A 19741-nucleotide genomic window follows, 5' to 3' on the forward strand; every position below is an offset into this window, starting at 1 on the left:
CATGGCCACCACCCTCATGGCCACCACCGTCATGGCCACCACCATCACGGCCATCACCCTCATGGCCACCACCACCCTGGCGGTTTTCTATGTGGCCCAGGAATGGGCCCAGGAGGACCCCACTGTCCTCCTCCACCACCCTGAGTCTATCTTCCTCCTCCTCCTCCAGGCGGCCGTCAGAAACATATTCACTATAAGGTGAGTCTCCACAGTGAGTCTAAGGCAATTCTGATAGAGCCGATGTCCTCAGAAGGAAGCAGGCAATAGAAATATTGGTGCTGTATTTGCCGGGAGATTTCACTCCTATTCATCACAGATCGATTAAGCACCTGCTGGGTGGTAGGTAGGGCAAGGATGGTTCTTTCCATTTTACAGAAATGGAGGCTTGGAGAAAGGTTCAATAAAGGTCATTTGACCTAAGGGTCCAATAGCTACATGTGTCTGAAGTGGGATTAGAATGCACATGGTCCGTCCAAGGACCCATCCAGCAGGCTCCTTCCCCCTAGTGCCTGATAAGGACGGGAAAGACTTCAAGATCATGCCTTGGAGAATGGAGGGGGAGGGGAAGGAGCTGAGGTGGGAGTGGGGGGGGAGACATGATGGCCACAGGATCTGAAGGGCTGTAGGAATATAGAATGTGTTCCTTAATCTAAAAGACACAGCATCCCCTGGTGTGCTCTCTCTCTCTCTCTCTCTCTCTCTCTCTCTCTCTCTCTCTCTCTCTCTGTCTATTTCAGTCTCTCTGTCTCTCCCTCCCTCTGTCTCTGTGTTTCTGTCTCTCTCTGTCTCTATCTCTGTCTCTCTGTCTCTGTCTCTCTTCCTGCCTTCACTGGCGAACTCCTGAACACACAAGCTACACCTGATGCTCCTGCTGCCTCATCCCCTTGTCCTTAGCCATTTGAGAGAGAGCTTCCATGCCACCCCTGGCCAGCCCTCTCCCAGGTCACAAGGGGCCTTTCTGTTCCCAACTCCTGAGGTTTTTTTTTTTGTGGTGCCCATCCTCCACCCTTCTCCTACAATGGACCCTGCTTCCTGTGACCCAGCTGCTGCTTGTCTCTCTTCTTGAGAGCTTGGCTGCTGCTTCCTCCCCTCTATTGGTTGGGGTGGCAGTCTCCCAGACTCTGTCCTCTGTCTTCTACAAACCCTTTTGGAGATCTTGTACATTATGAGGGAGGCAATGATTGCTGGCCTCTCTGAGGATGATTCCGAAATTCATGTACCCTTCATGATTTCTCCCTGGAGGTACAGACCTCCATTTCTTCCCGAATGTCCTGCTGACATTTCAGATTGAGCTTCTCTCTTCCTTGCCACCATCCTCACTTCCTACTCTACTTCCTTTTTCGTTTTCATCAGTAGCCAGGTTCTTAACGTCTGATTTTTCTTTTATTCCTTATTGTCCTCTCCGTCCATCCCTAAGCTCTATCCATTTGACCTCCATCCCTTTCTCATGCCTTATGGCCACCATGCTGATCCCCCAGGTGACTGCAGTGGCCTCCTGATCACTCTCCAGTCTTTCCCCTCTTGGATCTCTCTCTATGATCTAGTCTTCCTCATGCACAGAACTGACCATGTCACCGCACTGCTCAGAACCTTCTAGTGTCTCCCATTGCCTCTAAGGAAAGAGAAGGAGCCAGAGAGGTTGGGGAGCTCCTGGGTGAGGTAACTCCCCCTACTAATGCCAGTGGGCCCCTTCCTTGAAGCTTGGAGCTCCCTTGAGCACTTCAGCAACATATGGATCAGGGCAAGGTAATGTGGCCCCAAGTCTTCCTGGCCCTCTTCCTGAAGACTCGACTGACTCTAGAGTACCCCCTCACCCTCTGAGGCTGGCATTTCAAGCCCTCCCTCTGCATTCTCTTTCCAATGGGCCTTCCCAGGCTTGGTCTTGTTTGCTTTTCTCATACTCTGCTTCCATCTTGCCCCTGTCTCAGTGTGGCTGTGTGGCTCATGACCTCATAGGCCCATTCCCTTGAAACTCATTCCTTACTTCTCAGTCCAGCTCAGGGGCCACAAAGCCCTCTTGGTCCTACCCAGGAGTTTGGTCTGCCTCCTGCCTCAACTGTTCTGGGAGTACTTTGTCTGGGCTGCTCTTTTGTCCATCTATGCCTTGCTTCTTATCTATTCCTGGTCACACAGAATCCTTCCTATTCAGTGGTGAGCTTCTTAAGAGTGGGCACCAGCTGTTTCCTCTTATCACCAGTCCTGAACACAGTGCCACATATGCACTTCTATCCCTTCAGAATCCAGCTGCTCTCCCTTCAATGGCCAGAGTCCAGCAATAACTGGACATATGGATTGTTGAGAGGATCCATGACCAAAGTGCTCATTGCCCTGTAGATAACCTGGTGATGAGTCTCAGGCACCAGACCCATTGTCCCTCACTGGTCTAGAATCTGAGTCTTTCCAGTTTGGAAGGATCATTCAGGGCTTGTGCTCCACCAGCAAAGCCACTAAGACCCAGGGTCATCTACATGCCACTAGAAGGCATCGCACAGAGCAAGTCATTAGTAAACATTTGTCTTGAATGGCCTTGAATTGGTCTGAGAAATGTTAGAATTCAGAGATTTGGTTCATTAGGCAAACCATCAAACTAAAGAGGTCCTGGGGTCTTGCAGAAGTGACCTCTCCACTCCAGGCCTCAATTTCCTCATCTGTAAGATCTGGGGGTTGGACTAGCTGAAGTCTCTCCCAGTCCTAATGCCCCATGCCCTAAGGGGTTCAGCTCAGTCTTTTTCTGAAACAAAGATCAGGTCTGAGAGAACATTCCCTGCCCCTCCCTGCCCCTTTGCTTCCAGATTCTGGGTTCCCATTGACCTCTGGAGGTGCAAGAATCCAGAGTAATCCTGTCCTTCATGGTCCAAGGCACAGGCTAAGCTTTTTCCAGAAAGCTCTTAAGAACACCTCTCTCTTTCAGCACCAACACCGCTCATCTAGGTCAGACCCTGATTCAGACTAAGGTGTAACAGATAGCCAGGAGGGTCTGATGGAGGGGCCAGCAATGGGAGCAGCTGACCACTGCTCAGCAGTTCTTCCCATGGCTGGGTGTGCTCCTGGTATTCCTGCTCTCCCACAATGAATTAATAAGTCTGTACTGAAATTAAAACATGACCGTGTCCATGGGCTTCTCTGAGAGTTCTGATAAGATTTCATTGATGGCTTTTTCTTCTGATGTAACCCTTCAGTCAGAGATCATCCTGTGGGATGAAGAGCCCAGGGACATTCTGATGGCCTGGGTCACCCTCTTGGTTCACAGCCCCATCCTAGAAGCCTGAGAACATTCATCATAGGACATCCCCCAGGAGGCTTTGGCCCCTGGAGGTCAAGATCCCAGTGGCAGGAGGCACTTTTCTTACACTTCTATGGGGAGTGAGTCTTAGCTCATGTCTTAAGACAGTCCTGAGTATAGAGGCTGCTCCAGGGGAGGCCACTCCCCATAAACCTGTCTTTGGGCTGTCTTTTTGCTCCTTAGACTGTGTCCTGCAGACCAAGGCAGGATCACAGAATGGGGGGGGGCATCCTTCTCTCTGTTTCTCCTTTCTCCTCCTGACCTCAGAGGCAATCCAGTCCAATTGCCTCTTCTCATCCTCCATTCTTTTCCCTTTTCCCTTCTCTCTTCCCCTATGCTCCCTTCTTTTTTTCTTTTTTATCCTTCTTCCTTTTCTTTCTTCTTTCTTCCTCTTTGCTTCCCCTTTTCAATGTTACCTTCCCTGTCCAAGATAAGGACAAAAGGACTTCCAGATTATGCCCCTGCTCTTTCCCTGTGGGTCCAACTCTTGCGATTTCTTCAGTCTTCCCCTCATTACTAGCCAGACTCATGGTCTTGCCTGTCCTTTGAGATGGACAATCTTTATGGAAATGCACAGAGAAGGGAGAGGGGGGCAAATATTCCAGGAGAGGATGCTCTTAAAATAAGGGGAGAGGACAAATAAATACAAAACTTGAAGGTCAACCCGTCCTGTGTATTGGGGTGAGGTCCAATCACTGGAGAACCTTAAGTAAGCCATGAGCTTAGATTCTAGGGCTCTGTGTCCAACCCACCTGTCTGTTCAGACTTTCTGGGATCCTTTGAATTAACTGCTTTACTTTCCATCCTTTGTCTACAAAATGGAGATGATGCTTGAGTCGCTCCTTAAGAGTGAAGAAGATTGACCAAAAAAACAATAATGGAGAAGTGGTGTGGTGTGATTTATAGAGAGCTAGTATCAAGGTCAAGAAGACCTAGATTCCAGTCCTGCCCCTAATACATAAAGGTGGTGTGACCTTGGATAAGCCTATTCCCCTCCCAGTGCCTACAACCCAACCCCATCTCAATGCTCCAGTGAAGTCCCATTGTTGAATATAAGTAAACCCTCATCATGGTCACTCTTACTCCCTCTAGAAGACCACACTGGACTTAGAGGCTGTGACAGTAATAAAGGACCCTTCCTATTACTGACAGGCTGTTATATTTCATGTTGCAGGGATTCCATCTTTCATGGCATTGAGGTCATTTATTCAGCAAACAGCAAGCATGTGACTGGTGTGCTCAGCTGAGTTCCTGGATCTCTCTACTTTTATCACATGCATCCAGATAAGAAGATCTGGGTTCAATTTCTGCTGCTGTCACCTGGGATAGCCACTTCACCCTTGTCTGCCCCACTTTCCTTATCTGTCAAATGCGAGTGCTTAAAGCCCTTATTTCATAGCATTGCTGCGAGGAGGAAATGAGCTAATAAATAGAAAGCACTGTGTGAGTGTCAGCTCTTATTATCGCCAGGTGTGCCAGGTTTAGTCTTGGGAAACTTCTTTCTCATAACATTGGTACAGTTCCTGTTTGTGACCACTCAGAAGCATCTGTCCACCAACATATGAACTCGTTGCATTTCTAGCTTTCCCTTAGGAATACTCAGTTCACCCAATAGCAATGAACACTTGCTATACATCTGAAGACAGATCATACTTGTTATGTAGCATTTAAGGAACAGAAATGGGATTGACCTATTTGCAAGTTGAGTCATTAAGGAACAAAAATCATCCAACCAGCAGAGGATATCTCAATAGTGTGAGTGGAGTTGGCAATCCCAGGGAAGGCAGTATCCAGACACTTCCTTTTGTGGCCTCCTTTTTCTGGAGTGTGGGCACCGTGTTAGTGGGCACTTAGTGCATGATAAATGCTTAGTGATTGAAGAACTGCCCATTTGTGCTCATGTCCACATGCCTGGTACGCATCCAGCTGATCTCTGGTCCTGCACACCCCATTCTGTAGCTCCTGGCGTGGCTCAGGAACCCTTGGCACTAATGCTGAAGCTGCTGCATATGCCATGTCCATAGTCACCACATCATCACCATAGCCGGATGTCCTGCCATTTCTGCCCATGGCTTCTCTTTCTTCCCCAAACAATTGTGTCCTCTTCCATTTGGCATCTGCCTCTAGTGATCATGGCATTGTGGCAAAGGGTGTGCTTTTCAATCAGTACTCATCTGAGACAAGCACTCAATCTATACATGAAGGGAGAGGCAAAATTTGGAAAAGACATGTTATCTGAGCTCCCATTATGAAGCTCCCAGGCTAGGAGATGCTGTCAGGGAGTGGGATTTGTATTTCTAAACCAGAGTTTTCAAACACAGAAATGGTGAGTCCCTTGCCAAAGATAAGAACATTTAATGGTAAAAATGGAAACTTGGAAATCTCATTAAAATCCTCAAAGGACTTTAATTAAAAAAGAGAGGTAGAGAACTGCACTCACACACACACATACACACACAGCATTACATGCAATAAGCAATAGCTACATTGTAGGAGGAAAAACGCTATAGAAATTCACAAGAAATAACATCCAGGAAAGTAGGCAGTGGTAAAACTCAAAGCTATAAATAAATGCATTAAGTGTGGATGACAAGAAACACAAACTAGAGATTCTAACTCAAGGAGGAAAGACTCATCTCTTATACTTCCCTGATACTTGGTGGGAAGAGCCCCATGACTATAATTCAAAAAGAACAGTCTAGATACAAAACAAAAAGAAAAAGTTGCCTTGTGTATTAAGATGATGTGGGGCTATATGGGAATCAGAGGGCAGAACCTATCTGTGCTTTTGAATCATCATCCCTTCCCTCTGCCAAAGAGGCATTTAGGGCTGGGGGCATTTCTCCCTCCTTTTCCAGAGGGAAGCATAGTCATTCTAATGATGGGGGTCGGTTTTGTTTTTCTTTCCATTCACATTCCTGTAGTACTCATCTCTATGGTCTTCTTGATTCTGCTGCTTTATGTCAATTCCATTAGATCTCTCTATGTTTCTCTAAAGTCTCCGTATTTCTCATTTTATAACGCACAGTAATATTCCATTATATTCCTGCATCACAATTTGTTATACACTTCCCCACTGATGGGGACCTATTCTGTTTCCAGTTCTCTGCTATCATAGAAAATGTTGCTCTGAATATTTTGGCACATATGGGCTTTTTCCATCTCTGCCCTCCTTGCATATACACCCATTGGTGGGTCAAAGGGTACAGACATTTTAGTTATTTTTTCAAAGGCACAATTCCAGACTGCTTTCCATAATGACTAGACCCATTCCCAGTCCCATCAACATGTATTCACTTTCCACATCCCCACATTCTGTCTTTTGTTCTCTTTGTCAGTTTGGTGAGTCCTGTGTGAGAGGCAAAGTCAGAGTTGTCTTGGTGTTCATTTTCCCAATTATTAGTGATTTGGAGCAATCTTTTATGTGGTCAAAAATTGTTTGTGATTCTTCTTTGAGAATCATTTGTTCATATTCTCTGACCTTGTCTCCTTTGGGGAATGATTCTTGGTCTTATAATTTGCATTAATTCCTCATGCGTGTTGACTATCTGACCCTTAGCAGTCTCACTCCTCCCCTCTTTTTGGGGGCATTCTCTCCAGCAGTGCTGTTAGTGATTCTAACAATAACCAGCATTTGTATAGCACCCTCAGGTTTGTCAAATGCTTTACAATATTGTCTCATATGATCCTCACAACAACCCAGAGAAGGAAGTGCTATAATCAGGAAATTATTATGAGGAAATGGTAGCAGACAGAAGTCAAGTGACTTGCTTAGCGTCACACAGTTAGTAAACAGCAATGCCCAGAACCAAGCCCAGTCCTCCAGATGTGCTCTGAGCAGGGCAGAGAGCAGTGAGCCTATCCCCTCCTGTGTTCTGAGCATGAACCCTCTCCCACATAGTATGGTTTAGGCTGTTAGCTCCATCACTGGGCATATCATACCATGGACTCCTTTTGAGCTCATAGTCCACACCACCTCTCAGGTCTTTTTTCCCAGAAATCATTTTCTAGCTAGGCTTTCCCCATTCTGTAGTTGTGAAATTTATTTTTGAACCCAAGTGCTGAACTTTTGTCTCAAATTTCATTTCAGTAGACTCAAGCCATATTCCTACCTGGCAGGGCCTGTCTTTGGGTGGGTTAGCTCTTTTTTCCAGTTCCATGTCACCTGCCAGTTTGATAAGCATGCCTGCCATCTCTGCCTTCTTCGGCATCACTGGCACAGTCTGCTGGGGCCCTACACTGAAGTCCTCTACCCAAGGCAAACCATCTCTGTTGTTAATGACTCCTCTGGGATCTAGTCATTCTACTGATTCTGAGTTTGCCTACTGCACTGCATCTAACACACAGGATAATAAGGATGAGATTAGGGGATAAGTCATCTGTGGATAAATGAGGGTGGAGTATGGAATTTCTGGGTTATTTAGCCGGGTGACCCAGGATTCACTGTGGGAAGAACACAGATGTTTAGGTCCCCGATAGGCAGGTGAACAAGGAAAGATCACCAGGGTCTCATGCACATGCGACCCTCTAGAACTAATCAAAACACTGTAAGCCACATTATATTGGGAGGCAAGGAAAAAGTTTATTGGTCAAATGTCACAAAGTTTGTTTCTGGAAGAAATGTGTTGGATTTTAATTGTGTGGCTGAGCCTGATGCCCCCAGTGACACATGTAACTACAAGGGGGCAGGCATGGGATCCCATAGCTTCTCATGGAAGAGGATCCAGGACAGCCAAGAGGAGAGGTGAGGAGGAGGTCTGCAGCCCCAGTGGGATTTGTAGGAAGTCAGCAGGCATGTTGTGGGGGTCCTAACTATAGCAAACACAGCATCAGGAGTTTTATCCCAGGCCCAGGTCAGGAACAGCATGAGGTCAACAGCCTGGCATAACTGCCTTTTCTGAGGGAGGCCTGAGCTCACTCATGATGGAGCACATGGTGGCAATGAAAGGGAAGGCTGACCCAAGTGCAGGGAGGGAGTAGGAGACCAGCAGAGGCGCACCACTTTGGGAAGAACAAGGCTCTCTGCAGCTGGGGGTGAGCCAATGGATGAGCACTTATGCGGTACCGAGTGTGTGTAGCCCTCCTCCATCACACGAGAAGGATGGGATCTTTGCTCTTGAAATCAAGGTGGGGCAGATGAAGCACCGATGGAGGAAATGCACTGAGCAGCTCTCTCAGCAAGCAGGAAAAGCAATGTAGGAGTGCTAAGAAGGCACGGAACCATCCAAGGAGAAACGGGCACCTGGGGCTGGATTTCAAAGGGGTGACTGGGGCAAGGGCAAGGAAAGAGAAAGCTCAAGTTCCCTCATCGCGGAACTTGGCGGGGAGGTGGGGAGAGGCTGCTGGGAAGGAGGGGGCAGGGACAGGGGCCCTCGGTCGAAGGTTTTGGAGGTGGCAGTCTGTCTCCCTGCTCGGTGGTGTTAGATGGGGAGGCCACGATGCTCATGGTGGGTGCAAGAGGTATGAGAGAGGCCTTGCAGGTCCTGGTGTGGGGAGGTGGTGAGGCGACCATGACGCTCCAGGAAAAGCATTCTGCCATGTGCGTGGGATGGACTGAAGGGGGACTGGCTCCCCACCAGCACTGGTCAGCGCTGCTCTGATTATGTGTCTGTTTACTTGTTCACTCCCCTGGAAGCTCTGCATCCACCTCTCCGGGGCTGTGGGGGTGGTCAAGGGAACATGAGAATCCATCTCAAAGATGGGACTGGAAGGTCAATAATCTGGACTTCATCAGGACTAGTGTGGGAACAATGAAAGGAAAGCCCCCTGGGATCATCTTGGAGACTCATGAGGCCACTTGTGCCTCATCGTAGGGGGACACTGAGGTTTCCCTTCTAAAAATGCCTCTGATATGAATCTGTGTACCCATGCACCCCACATGCACTCACACGCACGCAGAGTGGGGAACTACTTGGTACTTGAAGAAGCATTGGAAAGGTTAGGCTATGACTTGGAGTCCTTCTGCGTTCCTGTTTTCGATTAGCACCATTAAGAGTTTAGGACTATTTACTGCTCGTGATTCATCACGAAGAATCCAGATCCGTTCCCTGCCTGGCCTGCAGGGGTGCTCCATCTTCGCGGGAGTCCCTCTGGGCTAAGGCATGGAGTTCCCCATCACTGGCTGAAATCAGAAGAGAGGAGCGGGACCGTATCTCAGGGGTCTGTGGACATCTGTGTTCCGGGGTCAGGACAGGGTGGGGGTGAGATGGAATGCTTGGGATATGTGCCTTCTGAAACTTTGGGTGAGAGCTAGCAGATCCATCTAATGAACCTATCGAAGAAGCTGGGCTGGGACAGGCTGTCATAGTCCTTCTCTTGGAAGATGGCGGAGCGATCCCCCAGGCTGATCTTCATGAGAAGGTCCATGTCGACGTCATTCCCCAGGGCCAGCACGGTGGGCACGACATCCTGCTTCCTCATGGAGTGGAGTGACTCATTCAGGCTCATCTCGCCTGTGATGCCATCAGTGATGAAGACAAAGGAGAGCTCAGCATTACGGCGGGCGCCCGCCTGCTGGTCCATGACGATGTTGTTGATGGCATGTATGATGCCGGTGCCGATGTGGGAGAAGGAGTTGAGGTATCGGATGTTGCTGAGGGCATTGTGGATCACTGTCAGGTTGGAGGTGAGCGGGAAGACGACCTCTTGCTCCCTCTCATTGCCGTACTGGAGGAGGGCCACCCGGGCATTCATGGAGTCGTCGTGTCGCCGGGCTAGGGTCAGCCTCCGTGCCACCTCCTCCACAAAGCGGTGGGCTTTGTGGAAGTTGCGCTCCCCGATCCTCTCTGAGCCATCCAGCAGGAAGACAATATCAACAGGCCGTTGGGTACACTGGGCTACGTACAGTTCTGGGAAGGAAAGGAAAGATTCAGTGATGGACAGGAAGGAAAGGCAGCCTCAAGCAGGAGTGAGAGGACAGAGAGCCAGCTGTCATGTCTAGAGTCCTGCCTCTGCGGGAGGGCTAAGGCTATTGAGGCATGGTTGGGGAGATGGGAAGATCTTGGAGAACATGAGAGAGGATTCTGCGATGCATACCTCTGGTCAGATTATGAGCCAGGCCCACAATTGTCTGCCAGAAGACCCCTCTCTCCACTCATGGTGCCAAGCCCACTCCCTTGTCCTCACTGCCTGAGTCTAGCTGAGCAGTTCCGGGGCCATCACTCAGCCCCAAGGAAGACAAGCGAGGCAGAGATCTGGTGCTAGAGCACAGCCCATTTCTGAGTCAGCAGGTATTACCTGGAATCATACATTATCTAATTTTCTTGAAAATATAATGAATATTTTAGGGGACCTGTCATTGAGAGGCAACAGGCTGTGGTGGAGAGTCAGGAAGACTTGGGTTCAAATCCTGCCCTGACACATGAGATGTGTGACCATTGGAAGGTTACCTAACCCCTCAGTGCCATAGTCGACTCCCCAAGACTATACTTTTCTGATAAATTGCCAGTCTGCATCAGCAGAAGGAGCTTCCACATCAGGACAAAATCATAGGTCCAGTCTAAAACATACCTATCCCATCCCAAATGGTTTCCCTCAACTGTTCTGTTTAGCATCCTCTCCCCACTCCCTCTCACTAGCCAATCAAATGCCAAATGTGCCAATGGCCAACGGTCTAGAAGAGGCCCTCTAAGCACTTCCTAGTGGGTCAGTTTAATTTCCGGCTGTTCATCTCTGTTCTCCATACATACAACCTTACAGGCAATGTAATTGAATGGAATCATGAGACCAGTCAGATCCAGCCATCATTGGCCTTTCTGTTGGCCCTGTACAAAGACTACCAAACTCTGAGATATTTGGTATAGTGGAAAGTTTAAGGGGCTTAGAGGCAGAAAACCTGGGTCCATCAGGTCCTGGTTCTGTTTGTAAAGAACTGTGTGTCCATGGGCAAGCCACCTGCCTCTTTGAACCAATTTTCTCCTCTGTAAATTACACCTCTTCTGCCTCCCTCGTTAAGATACCCTGAGGTTCAGATGATGCCCTACACATGGAACCTCTGTAACCTCTTTTCCTCTCTAGAGTCACTGTCTTGATGGGAATCCTTTGAATTGGCGCAGCTTGGTCAAGGCTCAGGCATCATCGCCTGGCTTTCGAGTTCTTTTTATCCTTGTGCTGAATCTAAGTGGGATCAGCTCAGCATTCTTGGAAGGTAGCAGGAGGACCACCTCCATTCTGCCCCCTGAATTCCCATTGGCTCAGAAACCCTTATTTTTAATGAGTTTATGAAAGACTCAGTGTCTGCCTAAGAGTCAGCATTAGACAGAGAAGCTGGCTTCAGATGTCCTCATCCTTTGACCCTCCCTGATGAAGCCTTGATACTTCCCTTCCCCTAAAGAAATTCTATGCAAGCATCCTCCCATTCATCATTTTCTTTCAAGGGGCCCTGACCCCACAACACACACAGTCAAGACACGGCTCCTCCAAGAGACACCCGCAGTAACCACACAGCCAGAGGTTCAGCAGCATTTTCTGTCAACATGTTCACGTACATAGAACATATAAGAGACAAAGAGGTTCACATACAAAGCTGCATGCAGGCAAAGGAAGACATGAGGACGAGTCCCTGGGCTGTCCTTCCTTGAGAGAGGACCACTCTTCAGATGCCCCTGGTTTCATCCCTACTGTAACATTCTTTTAGCCCCTCATTACTTATAACAATCAACAAGCCAGGAAACTTCCAGAGGGGACTGACCCTGACTATGCCAAATCTTGAGAACACAGCCTGTGAAGGAACTGAGAATGCTGAGTTTGGAGAAGAGAAGCCTTGGGCAGATAGGACAGCAGATTTCAAGTATCTGAATGGCTGTCAATGTAGACAGTGTGGACAATGTTCTGCTTGGCCCCCGAGGGCAGAGAGAACTAAGCTGGGGATGGAAGCTGCTAAGAGGCAGTTTGAGGCTGGATGTCAAGAACTTCCCATCAGTGAATGCCGTCCAAACATGGAACAAGCTGCCCCAGGACGTTAGGAGCCTCCTCTCTGGGATGGTCTTCCAGTGAAGGCTGGATGTCCGCTTGTTGGGGTTATTATAGAAAGGATTCTTGGTCAGGCACAGATTGGCTTGGCGGTCCCTTCCACATCAGAGGTTCTGTGGTTCACCATTAAGCCCTCATCCCAGGTTGGAGATGATCCTGGGTTCTCGAAGGCTATCTCAGTGGAGCCCAAGTTCTGACAAGTCCACCCAAACTGGAAAGGCCTAGAGTATGGGGCCAGCAATGACCCCAGTGGAGCCCCAATAGGGACTGTGCGTCCTTTGTCTGAGGACCAGTCTGGCTAAGGTGAGTGAAGGTCATGACCAGGGGCTTGCTCCCAGGTGGTACATTTTGGGGAGCCCCGGCAGGCCATGAAGACTGACCAACAAGGTGGCAAGACTGTGCTCTGTATCACCATAGGGGGAACTCCCACCCAATAATGACAGATAGGGGTATGGGTCAGAGCTCCCTCCAGTGACTCCCTTCAGGGACCCTCACTTTGGGGGAGGCATGTTGCTCAAGATTCAAAGGTAGCACCAAGGAAGTAAAACAGCAAACAGAACACAACACAGAAAAAAATCACAGACAGTCACAACGGAGACCAGGTGGAGAAGGTATACAAAAACACAAATGGCCAACCTGAACCATAGGGAACACCTACTTTCTTCCCTGACCTGGCAGGAAAATCCACAAAGAGCAGCATTGCAAAAATGGGCCAATGAGGCTCCAGGGAAGAATGCTTAGCCCTGGAAAGTGAGTCACCACCCTCACTGCTGTTACTCTATTCTGAGCATCAAGGAGTATTTTGCACCATGAGTCTACAAAACCACAGCCAAACCAGAGAACTACAGCATTTCCTGGACACAGGTGCCACACTGGACTGGGGGAGTGGTCAGGGGACTCTTGCTCATCACCTACATTCCAGGCTATGTCCACAGTATGTTAAATATGTCCATTGGCATCAGGGTGAAGGGTGAGAAATGCAAATCACTGCTGGGCTCTTTTCAAACCACCAGATGTCTGTTGGATCATCCAATTAGACAGGGACCTCATTCCTTATCTGTTCAAATGATCTGGCAATGGTGGATGACCAGGCATCCTGGATTTGGGGAAAGGAGCCCTTTAGTTTCAGGGACTTCCCCAAAGCCAAATTCTGAATGTTGTGGCACAGAAAGGGGTTCCTTTGCCCTGATTTATTTAACTAAATATCACACCACATAAAATTTGCATATCACATCCAAGTGGAACTAGCCTTCTATCCCGTCCCTCATTTGCAGTGCAAATGTTAGCTTATTTCTTGATGTCATTGGGGATTTTTTCCCATGTCATTTAAAGATGATTCCCATATAAATCTATTATTGTCTATATATAATATATATTTAAAAGTATATATCATCAATATGCAGTGTCCAGTCTAGACTTGTTATCTCACCCATCCTCCAGGCTCACTCAGAATCCCGGGGAGAGCAGAGCTCCTGAGGCATTTTCCAACATAGAATTCTGTCCCCGTCCACTGGATTTACCACTCCCGTGCCTAGCGGTAGACCTTGCTGCCGGATTGCTGTGAGATAACTAGGTCTGGCTGTACATGACATAGCCTGGCTATGGACACCGGGAGCACCATCTAGTCTGCGTCTGGCACTTCAGCAGAGGGCTAGCACCGTTTCCGGGTCCCCCACAATGTCCCTGTGCACCATCTTAAACGTGTCAATGAACAAGTCCATCCAGTCCTGCCTTTCATCTCCAGTGGCAAACTTGGCTCGCTCAGCTGTATAGACCAAGACCGCCACCAGCTGGGAGTACGCCGCGGGGTCCTGGCTGTGCTTCGTGGAGTTTAGCAACTGTTCGATCAAGGGTATGGTCCTGGGAAAAGATATGTCGGGCCCTTCTTCTGTACGGAGGAAAGTAACTGGGATTTCGCTGCTAGGCGGCTCCCCATCTGCAAGGGAGTGTCAAAAGTAGATTTTAGGGCATTCTGGCAATGGGGGTGTCCCCACTGGTCTGATGGACAGTGTGACCAAAGCAGCACTCTGCTGACAGCAGGGACAGGGGAGCGCTTTGGAAAGGCTTAAGCCAAAGCATTGAAGGCAACTGAATCCCCCCTTAGCCTTGGTCTGACATGGTCAGGTGAGGGTGCTGTGGAGTTAAGAACTGCCAGAGACCTGGGGGATTTATCTAGCCCAATCTCCTTATTCTACAGACATGGAAACTGAGGCTCAGATGGGGAAGGACCTCTCCCAAGGTCACTGAGTTAGTCGGGGACAGAGCCGGGAGGATCATTCAGGACTGCTAAAGGCATGCTCATCCTTAGACAAAGGCTTCATAAATACATGCAAATGGTTAATTAGTTCTCTTGTCTTATGGGGCCTTCATGACTGTTTCCTGGAACTTAGAAGGAGAACCTCAGAAAGTCCAAATTGCTCTTCTCTCACACATTTGTATCATTACACAGAGATGGATGTGAGCAAGTTGAACTGTTTATTTTTGTAGAGCTCCTTTCGTTGGTGGGAAGAGACTTGGCCCTATGGAAGGTCTTGACTCTGGTTAATGAAGAATCCACTTGGGCTGCAAAGACAGCAGAGTGGGGTGCTGCCTTCAGGAGGCCCACAGAAAGTTATTGGTGTACGGAAATCAATGTGGACTTGGACAGTGTCTACATAGGAACACAAGGTCTGGTTAGCTCATTCAAAAATCCAGGTTATTATCTGGGTGTTTGCGTATTTGCTGCCAAAAGGTGAGCTTGGGTGGATGTTTTACTCAAGCTATACCTTGAAGGTAAGTGCGCTCAATTAGTCATACTCTATTTTAACTAAAAATGTTAATTTAAGTTTAAATTTAAAATAAAAAACTAAACTATTTTAACTTAAAAATGGTTAACTCTATTTGCGCGCTTTGGGAGAATGGATGGATTATCTAGGCCTCTGGCCATTCTTTCTCTCTTCCATTTTGACTTCTTTTCATCCCATTGAGGGCAAAAGGAGCAGAGTAAAGGACAGGACTCAAAATCAACATCTTTGAGAGCTGCTGGCATGGAAGTCGTTTGCATCTGGCAAGCTCTTTAGCAACTTGTTATTCCTAAGAAACATATTAATGAATTTGGGGAGGAGCATAGGCATCAAAATGGTGAGTTTGTGTCATTTACACAGAATGGCCAGTTGACTGAGTGCAGCACTTTGGCCACTTTGTGGGTGCTAATTCTTGGCATGGCATGCTAGATATCTGAATACCTTGGGGGGTGTCCATGAGCACAATGAGTCAATAGGTGGACAACTTCTAGCTGGTAGATTCTTTGTGCTTGGGATTGTCCAGCCCCCACAACTGTGAATTAGATCCAAGTCGCTGGGGTAAATTTAGATGAGAGAGATGTAATGGATAGGAGTCCTTCCAGCCATTGGCACCATTGGTGACCAACAGCAGCTTAGTGGACATGGACATAGTATTTTAGAGCTGGAAGGAGACTGACAAGACATGGCTAATTACAAAGCAAGGCAAATGATCTGTGCCTTGGTATGAAAAACCAAAGGGATTACTTTCTCTTGTTCCCTGAATGTCATTATTTTTGATGATCACTATCAATAATTACAATGGGTAGGGGAGGGTGTAAGCAGGAGGGTGAAAGGGGTGACTCACCTCCTGTTTTATCACTCCCTCTTGGGTCCCTCTGCAGGATCTGCCATCTCCATCCATAGTAGCCATGATGGAGGGCAGAGCACCCTGTCTGCTCCCAGTCACAGACTGTGGCTGGCTGTCTTGCAGATGCATGGTGTTAGTCATGCCATTAGAGGGGAATGGGGAGAGCGAGTGTGGAGGTCAGTGAAAATCCATCTCCACTGCTGGGAATGCCCCAAACCACACAGCCCATTGAAGCACAGAGCACAGACATGATGTCATCAGATGCGCCATCACCAGAGTAGCCAGGCTCAATGGGGTCTGTCCTGGAAATCACCTGGCATTCTGAGTCCTTGGTGGAGGGGGCTAAAAAGGCATCAAAGCCTGGCACACATTCCTTTAGGAAGGGCACTGGGAACCTCCATCTGGAGCCTTTGAGTCTGCATCAATGAGGGGAGGAGGCATGGAGGTACTGTTTCAATGTGAACCCATATGGGAGAAGTTGAATTAAGAGAGGCCACCTCCTGAGAGAAGACCTAGACTCTGTCTGCAGCAGAAAGGAGAGAACTACAGAGCAAATTCGGGGGTCAAGGCTCTGTTCGCGTTCTGCTGTCGGGTTCTGTCGGCTTGAAGTAGGGTGTCCAGCTTGGACTCAGGTTGTGAGTGATGGGCACTGTGGAAGAATGAATATTCCAGCTTCTCCTTGAGTCCTGCTGGGGATGGGGGTAAGCTTGGGTTCTCCCAGTCTGGGCCAGCAAAGGACAACCTCTGAGAAGTCCTGCTAAGCTGGAAAGATGTTGAGTACATGTGGTCTACGATAGACTACACCTCTGCAGCTGCTCTAAATTCAGGGGCTCATCACCAGATTGGCCTGAGGGGATTCACTTTTTGGTCCCAGCAACTTGGAAGACCTATTGAGTTATGGCTGAGATTTAGAGCTAGAAGGGACCCCAGAGGTTATCTAGTGTAACCTCTCAATTTATACACTAAGAAACTGAAAGCAGACACCCTACCCGTGGTCTCTCTGGACCAGGCTGGAAGAATGTCAGTGAAGGAATGAGGTCCAAGGCCTTGGAAAGATGGACATGTTTGAATGGAACAGCTTAGATCTGCAAGCAGGGACCCTGAGCAAGTCCACATTGTGCAATTCTGACCCTGCATTTCAGGCTGGCATTTAACTGGCACTAATCAGGCAGAGAAGTCAGCAGAGCCCTGTTCACCTTTTCAATGGGGTTTTTGGGTGTCCTGTCCTCCCTAGTGGCTGGGGGAGCCCACTGGGTTGCCACCAAGTCTTTGTCAAAGGTCCCTTTGACTTTTCAAAGCACTCCTCGCCCCATGGCTTCATTTGAACTTAGCAGTAGCCCTGGAAGGTATGTGGGGCAGATATCATTAGCTCCTTCATACAGGTGAAGGAATGGAGTTCCAGAAAAGTCTTGCCTAAGGTGTTCCACATGCTTAATGGCAAAACCAAGACTCAAACCCCAGTCTCTTGATGCCTAGCTCTGAGCTCCCTTCAGTGGCTCACAATTGGCCCTCCCTGCCGATACACAGTTTTTAGCCTATATTAGTGTCTCACCACCATGCTCTGTCTCCTTGTGCCCCAGACACCTGCCAGAGGGGTCTGCCCTGGAAAGAAGATGGGAGCCAGTCTGCTAATGACCCCCAGGACAGAAAACACCACACCCTACACAAAGTTTGGAAAACCCCTCCAAGTTAAACACCACTAAATGAGGCTCCACCCTCAACACCTGCAGGAAGGCTTAGAGCTGACATCAAGTTCAGGTCAGTACCTCTTGATCCCCAGTTTGGCCTTGGTCAGTGTGGGCCCTGCCAATGGGCTAGCCATCTGGCTGCCCCTCCCTGTGCTTGGCTGCAAGCCTGACCTCATCAGACCCTCACCTGGCCTGACAGGACCACAGGTCTCATGCTGCATCTGACCCAACAGGAAGCTGCCTCGAAGGAGACCAAGACCCTACTAGACTGACCAAAATAGACAGGGCCATTGTCCACGGGAGTCATGCAGGGGAAGGCCTCTTGGCAGCAGATGACAGGGGAGAGCCAGTAAGCAGAGCGTCTACAAGGGTCTACGGTATTAGCTTGTTGACTGGGTTTAGGGTTATTGGTTTGTCACCTAATAGCAAACTAACTTTTCTCAGGCAACTCCAAGATCCTGAGCTACAGATGGGGTGCAATCTGCATTGTTGGAAGGTGTCTCCACACAGGAACTCATCTTTCCCCCCTCCTTGTTTCCCAGCTGCTCAACATACACATACACACCAGCGAAACCAAGGGTTTTGGATATCTTGGTACAAGAGATATGCCAGTGTCATTTCCCAGTCTCTACTCTAGGAATGCTAAATGAGAAGACATTTCAACAATCCATGTGATTTTATATCAGCTACAGCTCCCAGGCTCAAGCCAAATCTTGTTTGTGGATTAATCCACCAACTCCTTTTTTCCCCAGTATTGACTTTCTCTTAGCTTTTTCTAGTGTGGGTTCCCAGGAGTAGAAAGTCTTACAAAAAGGTACCTGATTTCTCTATATTGTGGCCCTACTGGCTTCAGCAACCATGAGGGAAGAGCATGCTCTGAAACCAATTTCTGGTCAGCTTGAATCCAGCAGTTGTGTGGCCAGTGGGCAGAAAGGCCCTGAGATCCACACTGAGAGTCTGCTGAAGCCCAAAGGTGGGAAACCAGTGAGAGTGAGCTCCATTCCCAGTGAGAGCTCCCACCCTCATGCACACTTGGAGAGAGGTCCCCAAGGCCAAGTATGTACTAAGCTCTTGTTTGTTATAGAAGTGAATGGATGGATGGAGGAAAGAAGGCTGCAGTGAGGTCATGTGGTCCAACCTCCCACCCCATCTGCAGGACCTCTGGAACATGAAGGTTTCAGAATCTTGCCCTGGGTTTTTTCTCTTTGTCACTAACATCCTGTCTTTGCCAGATCTGGAAGCCTTGCTCTGTGGTGACAGGGTTGGGAAGAAGCAGCCTGTTGAGCTGAGAAACTCCCCAGTCTCTCACCAGTGGAGAGAATGCATCCTGGGAGGCCCAGGCTAAGAGCAAAGTGGACTCAGCCCGAGGCAACCATGAGTTTGACCTCCACCTTCCCTACCCCACCATGCACACATTGAGCTAGTCTGCCCTGTCCCTTCATTCCAAAGAGATTGTGCATGTGTGTGTGTGTGTGTGTGTGTGTGTGTGTGTGTGTGCATGCACGCATGTGGGGGTGGGGAAAGAGGGAGGATGGGGGGGTGAGGCAAGGTATCCCTCTAACATTACCTGTTTGGCAGGGAAGGTCGGGGCAGACAATCTGTGGATCTGGAAGAGAAAAGAATGCTTGATGAGGACGGATGGTCTGAGTCCTCAGTGTCTTCCGGCTCATGCCAGTACGCAATCCAGATCGGGGGTCTTTCTGATCCACTCATAGGATCACAGATTTGGACCCGGAGTAATCTTTAGAGTTATGGAGTACAATGGTCTCGTTTTACAGGTGGGGAGACTGAGGCCCAGAGAGGGAAAGTGACTTGCTCAGGGTCACCCAGCCAGGAGACAGTGAAGAAAGGTTCCAATGAAGCTCTTCCTGACTCCATGGCCAATGCTCTAGCCATTGAACCACACCCGCTCTTGCTCTTTCTACCCCTCTTCCATGGCTTCCTCCTTCTTCGTCCTCACTGGTGTGGAGCATTAGGGGAAGCTAGGTCTGAGCTCACCCTGTGTGTGTGGCCCTTGTTACTGAGGGACAGGGGTGGTGACTTTTCTCTTGGTGTAGTGAACTTAGAGTGAGGAAGTCCTGAGTGTGAATCCTGCTTCAGACACTGAGTAGCTGTGTGACCCTGGGCAAGTCACATAATAACCCCTGTCTGCTTCAGCTTCTTCATCTGC

At 48.7% G+C, this 19741-nt stretch overlaps 1 protein-coding gene across 2 annotated transcripts in view; it reads right to left on the bottom strand.

The window, feature by feature from the left end:
* Positions 1–7843: 7843 nt before the first annotated feature.
* Positions 7844–19741, bottom strand: part of LOC118856953 (collagen alpha-2(VI) chain-like) — a 49608-nt gene continuing 37710 nt past the window's right edge. The window contains exons 27-28 of one of the 2 annotated variants that reach the window (XM_036767524.1): positions 19139–19177; positions 7844–10131 (exon numbers count right to left, since the gene is read on the bottom strand). In XM_036767524.1, coding sequence (XP_036623419.1) covers positions 9533–10131; positions 19139–19177 — 638 coding nt within the window. In that variant the 3' untranslated portion in view covers positions 7844–9532. Of the gene's footprint in view, positions 10132–13467; positions 14190–19138; positions 19178–19741 lie in introns of those variants that run through there. The other variant, XM_036767525.1, reaches the window with a different exon arrangement.

Source organism: Trichosurus vulpecula, chromosome 7, assembly GCF_011100635.1.
Source record: "Trichosurus vulpecula isolate mTriVul1 chromosome 7, mTriVul1.pri, whole genome shotgun sequence".
NCBI classification, from domain to species: domain Eukaryota; kingdom Metazoa; phylum Chordata; class Mammalia; order Diprotodontia; family Phalangeridae; genus Trichosurus; species Trichosurus vulpecula.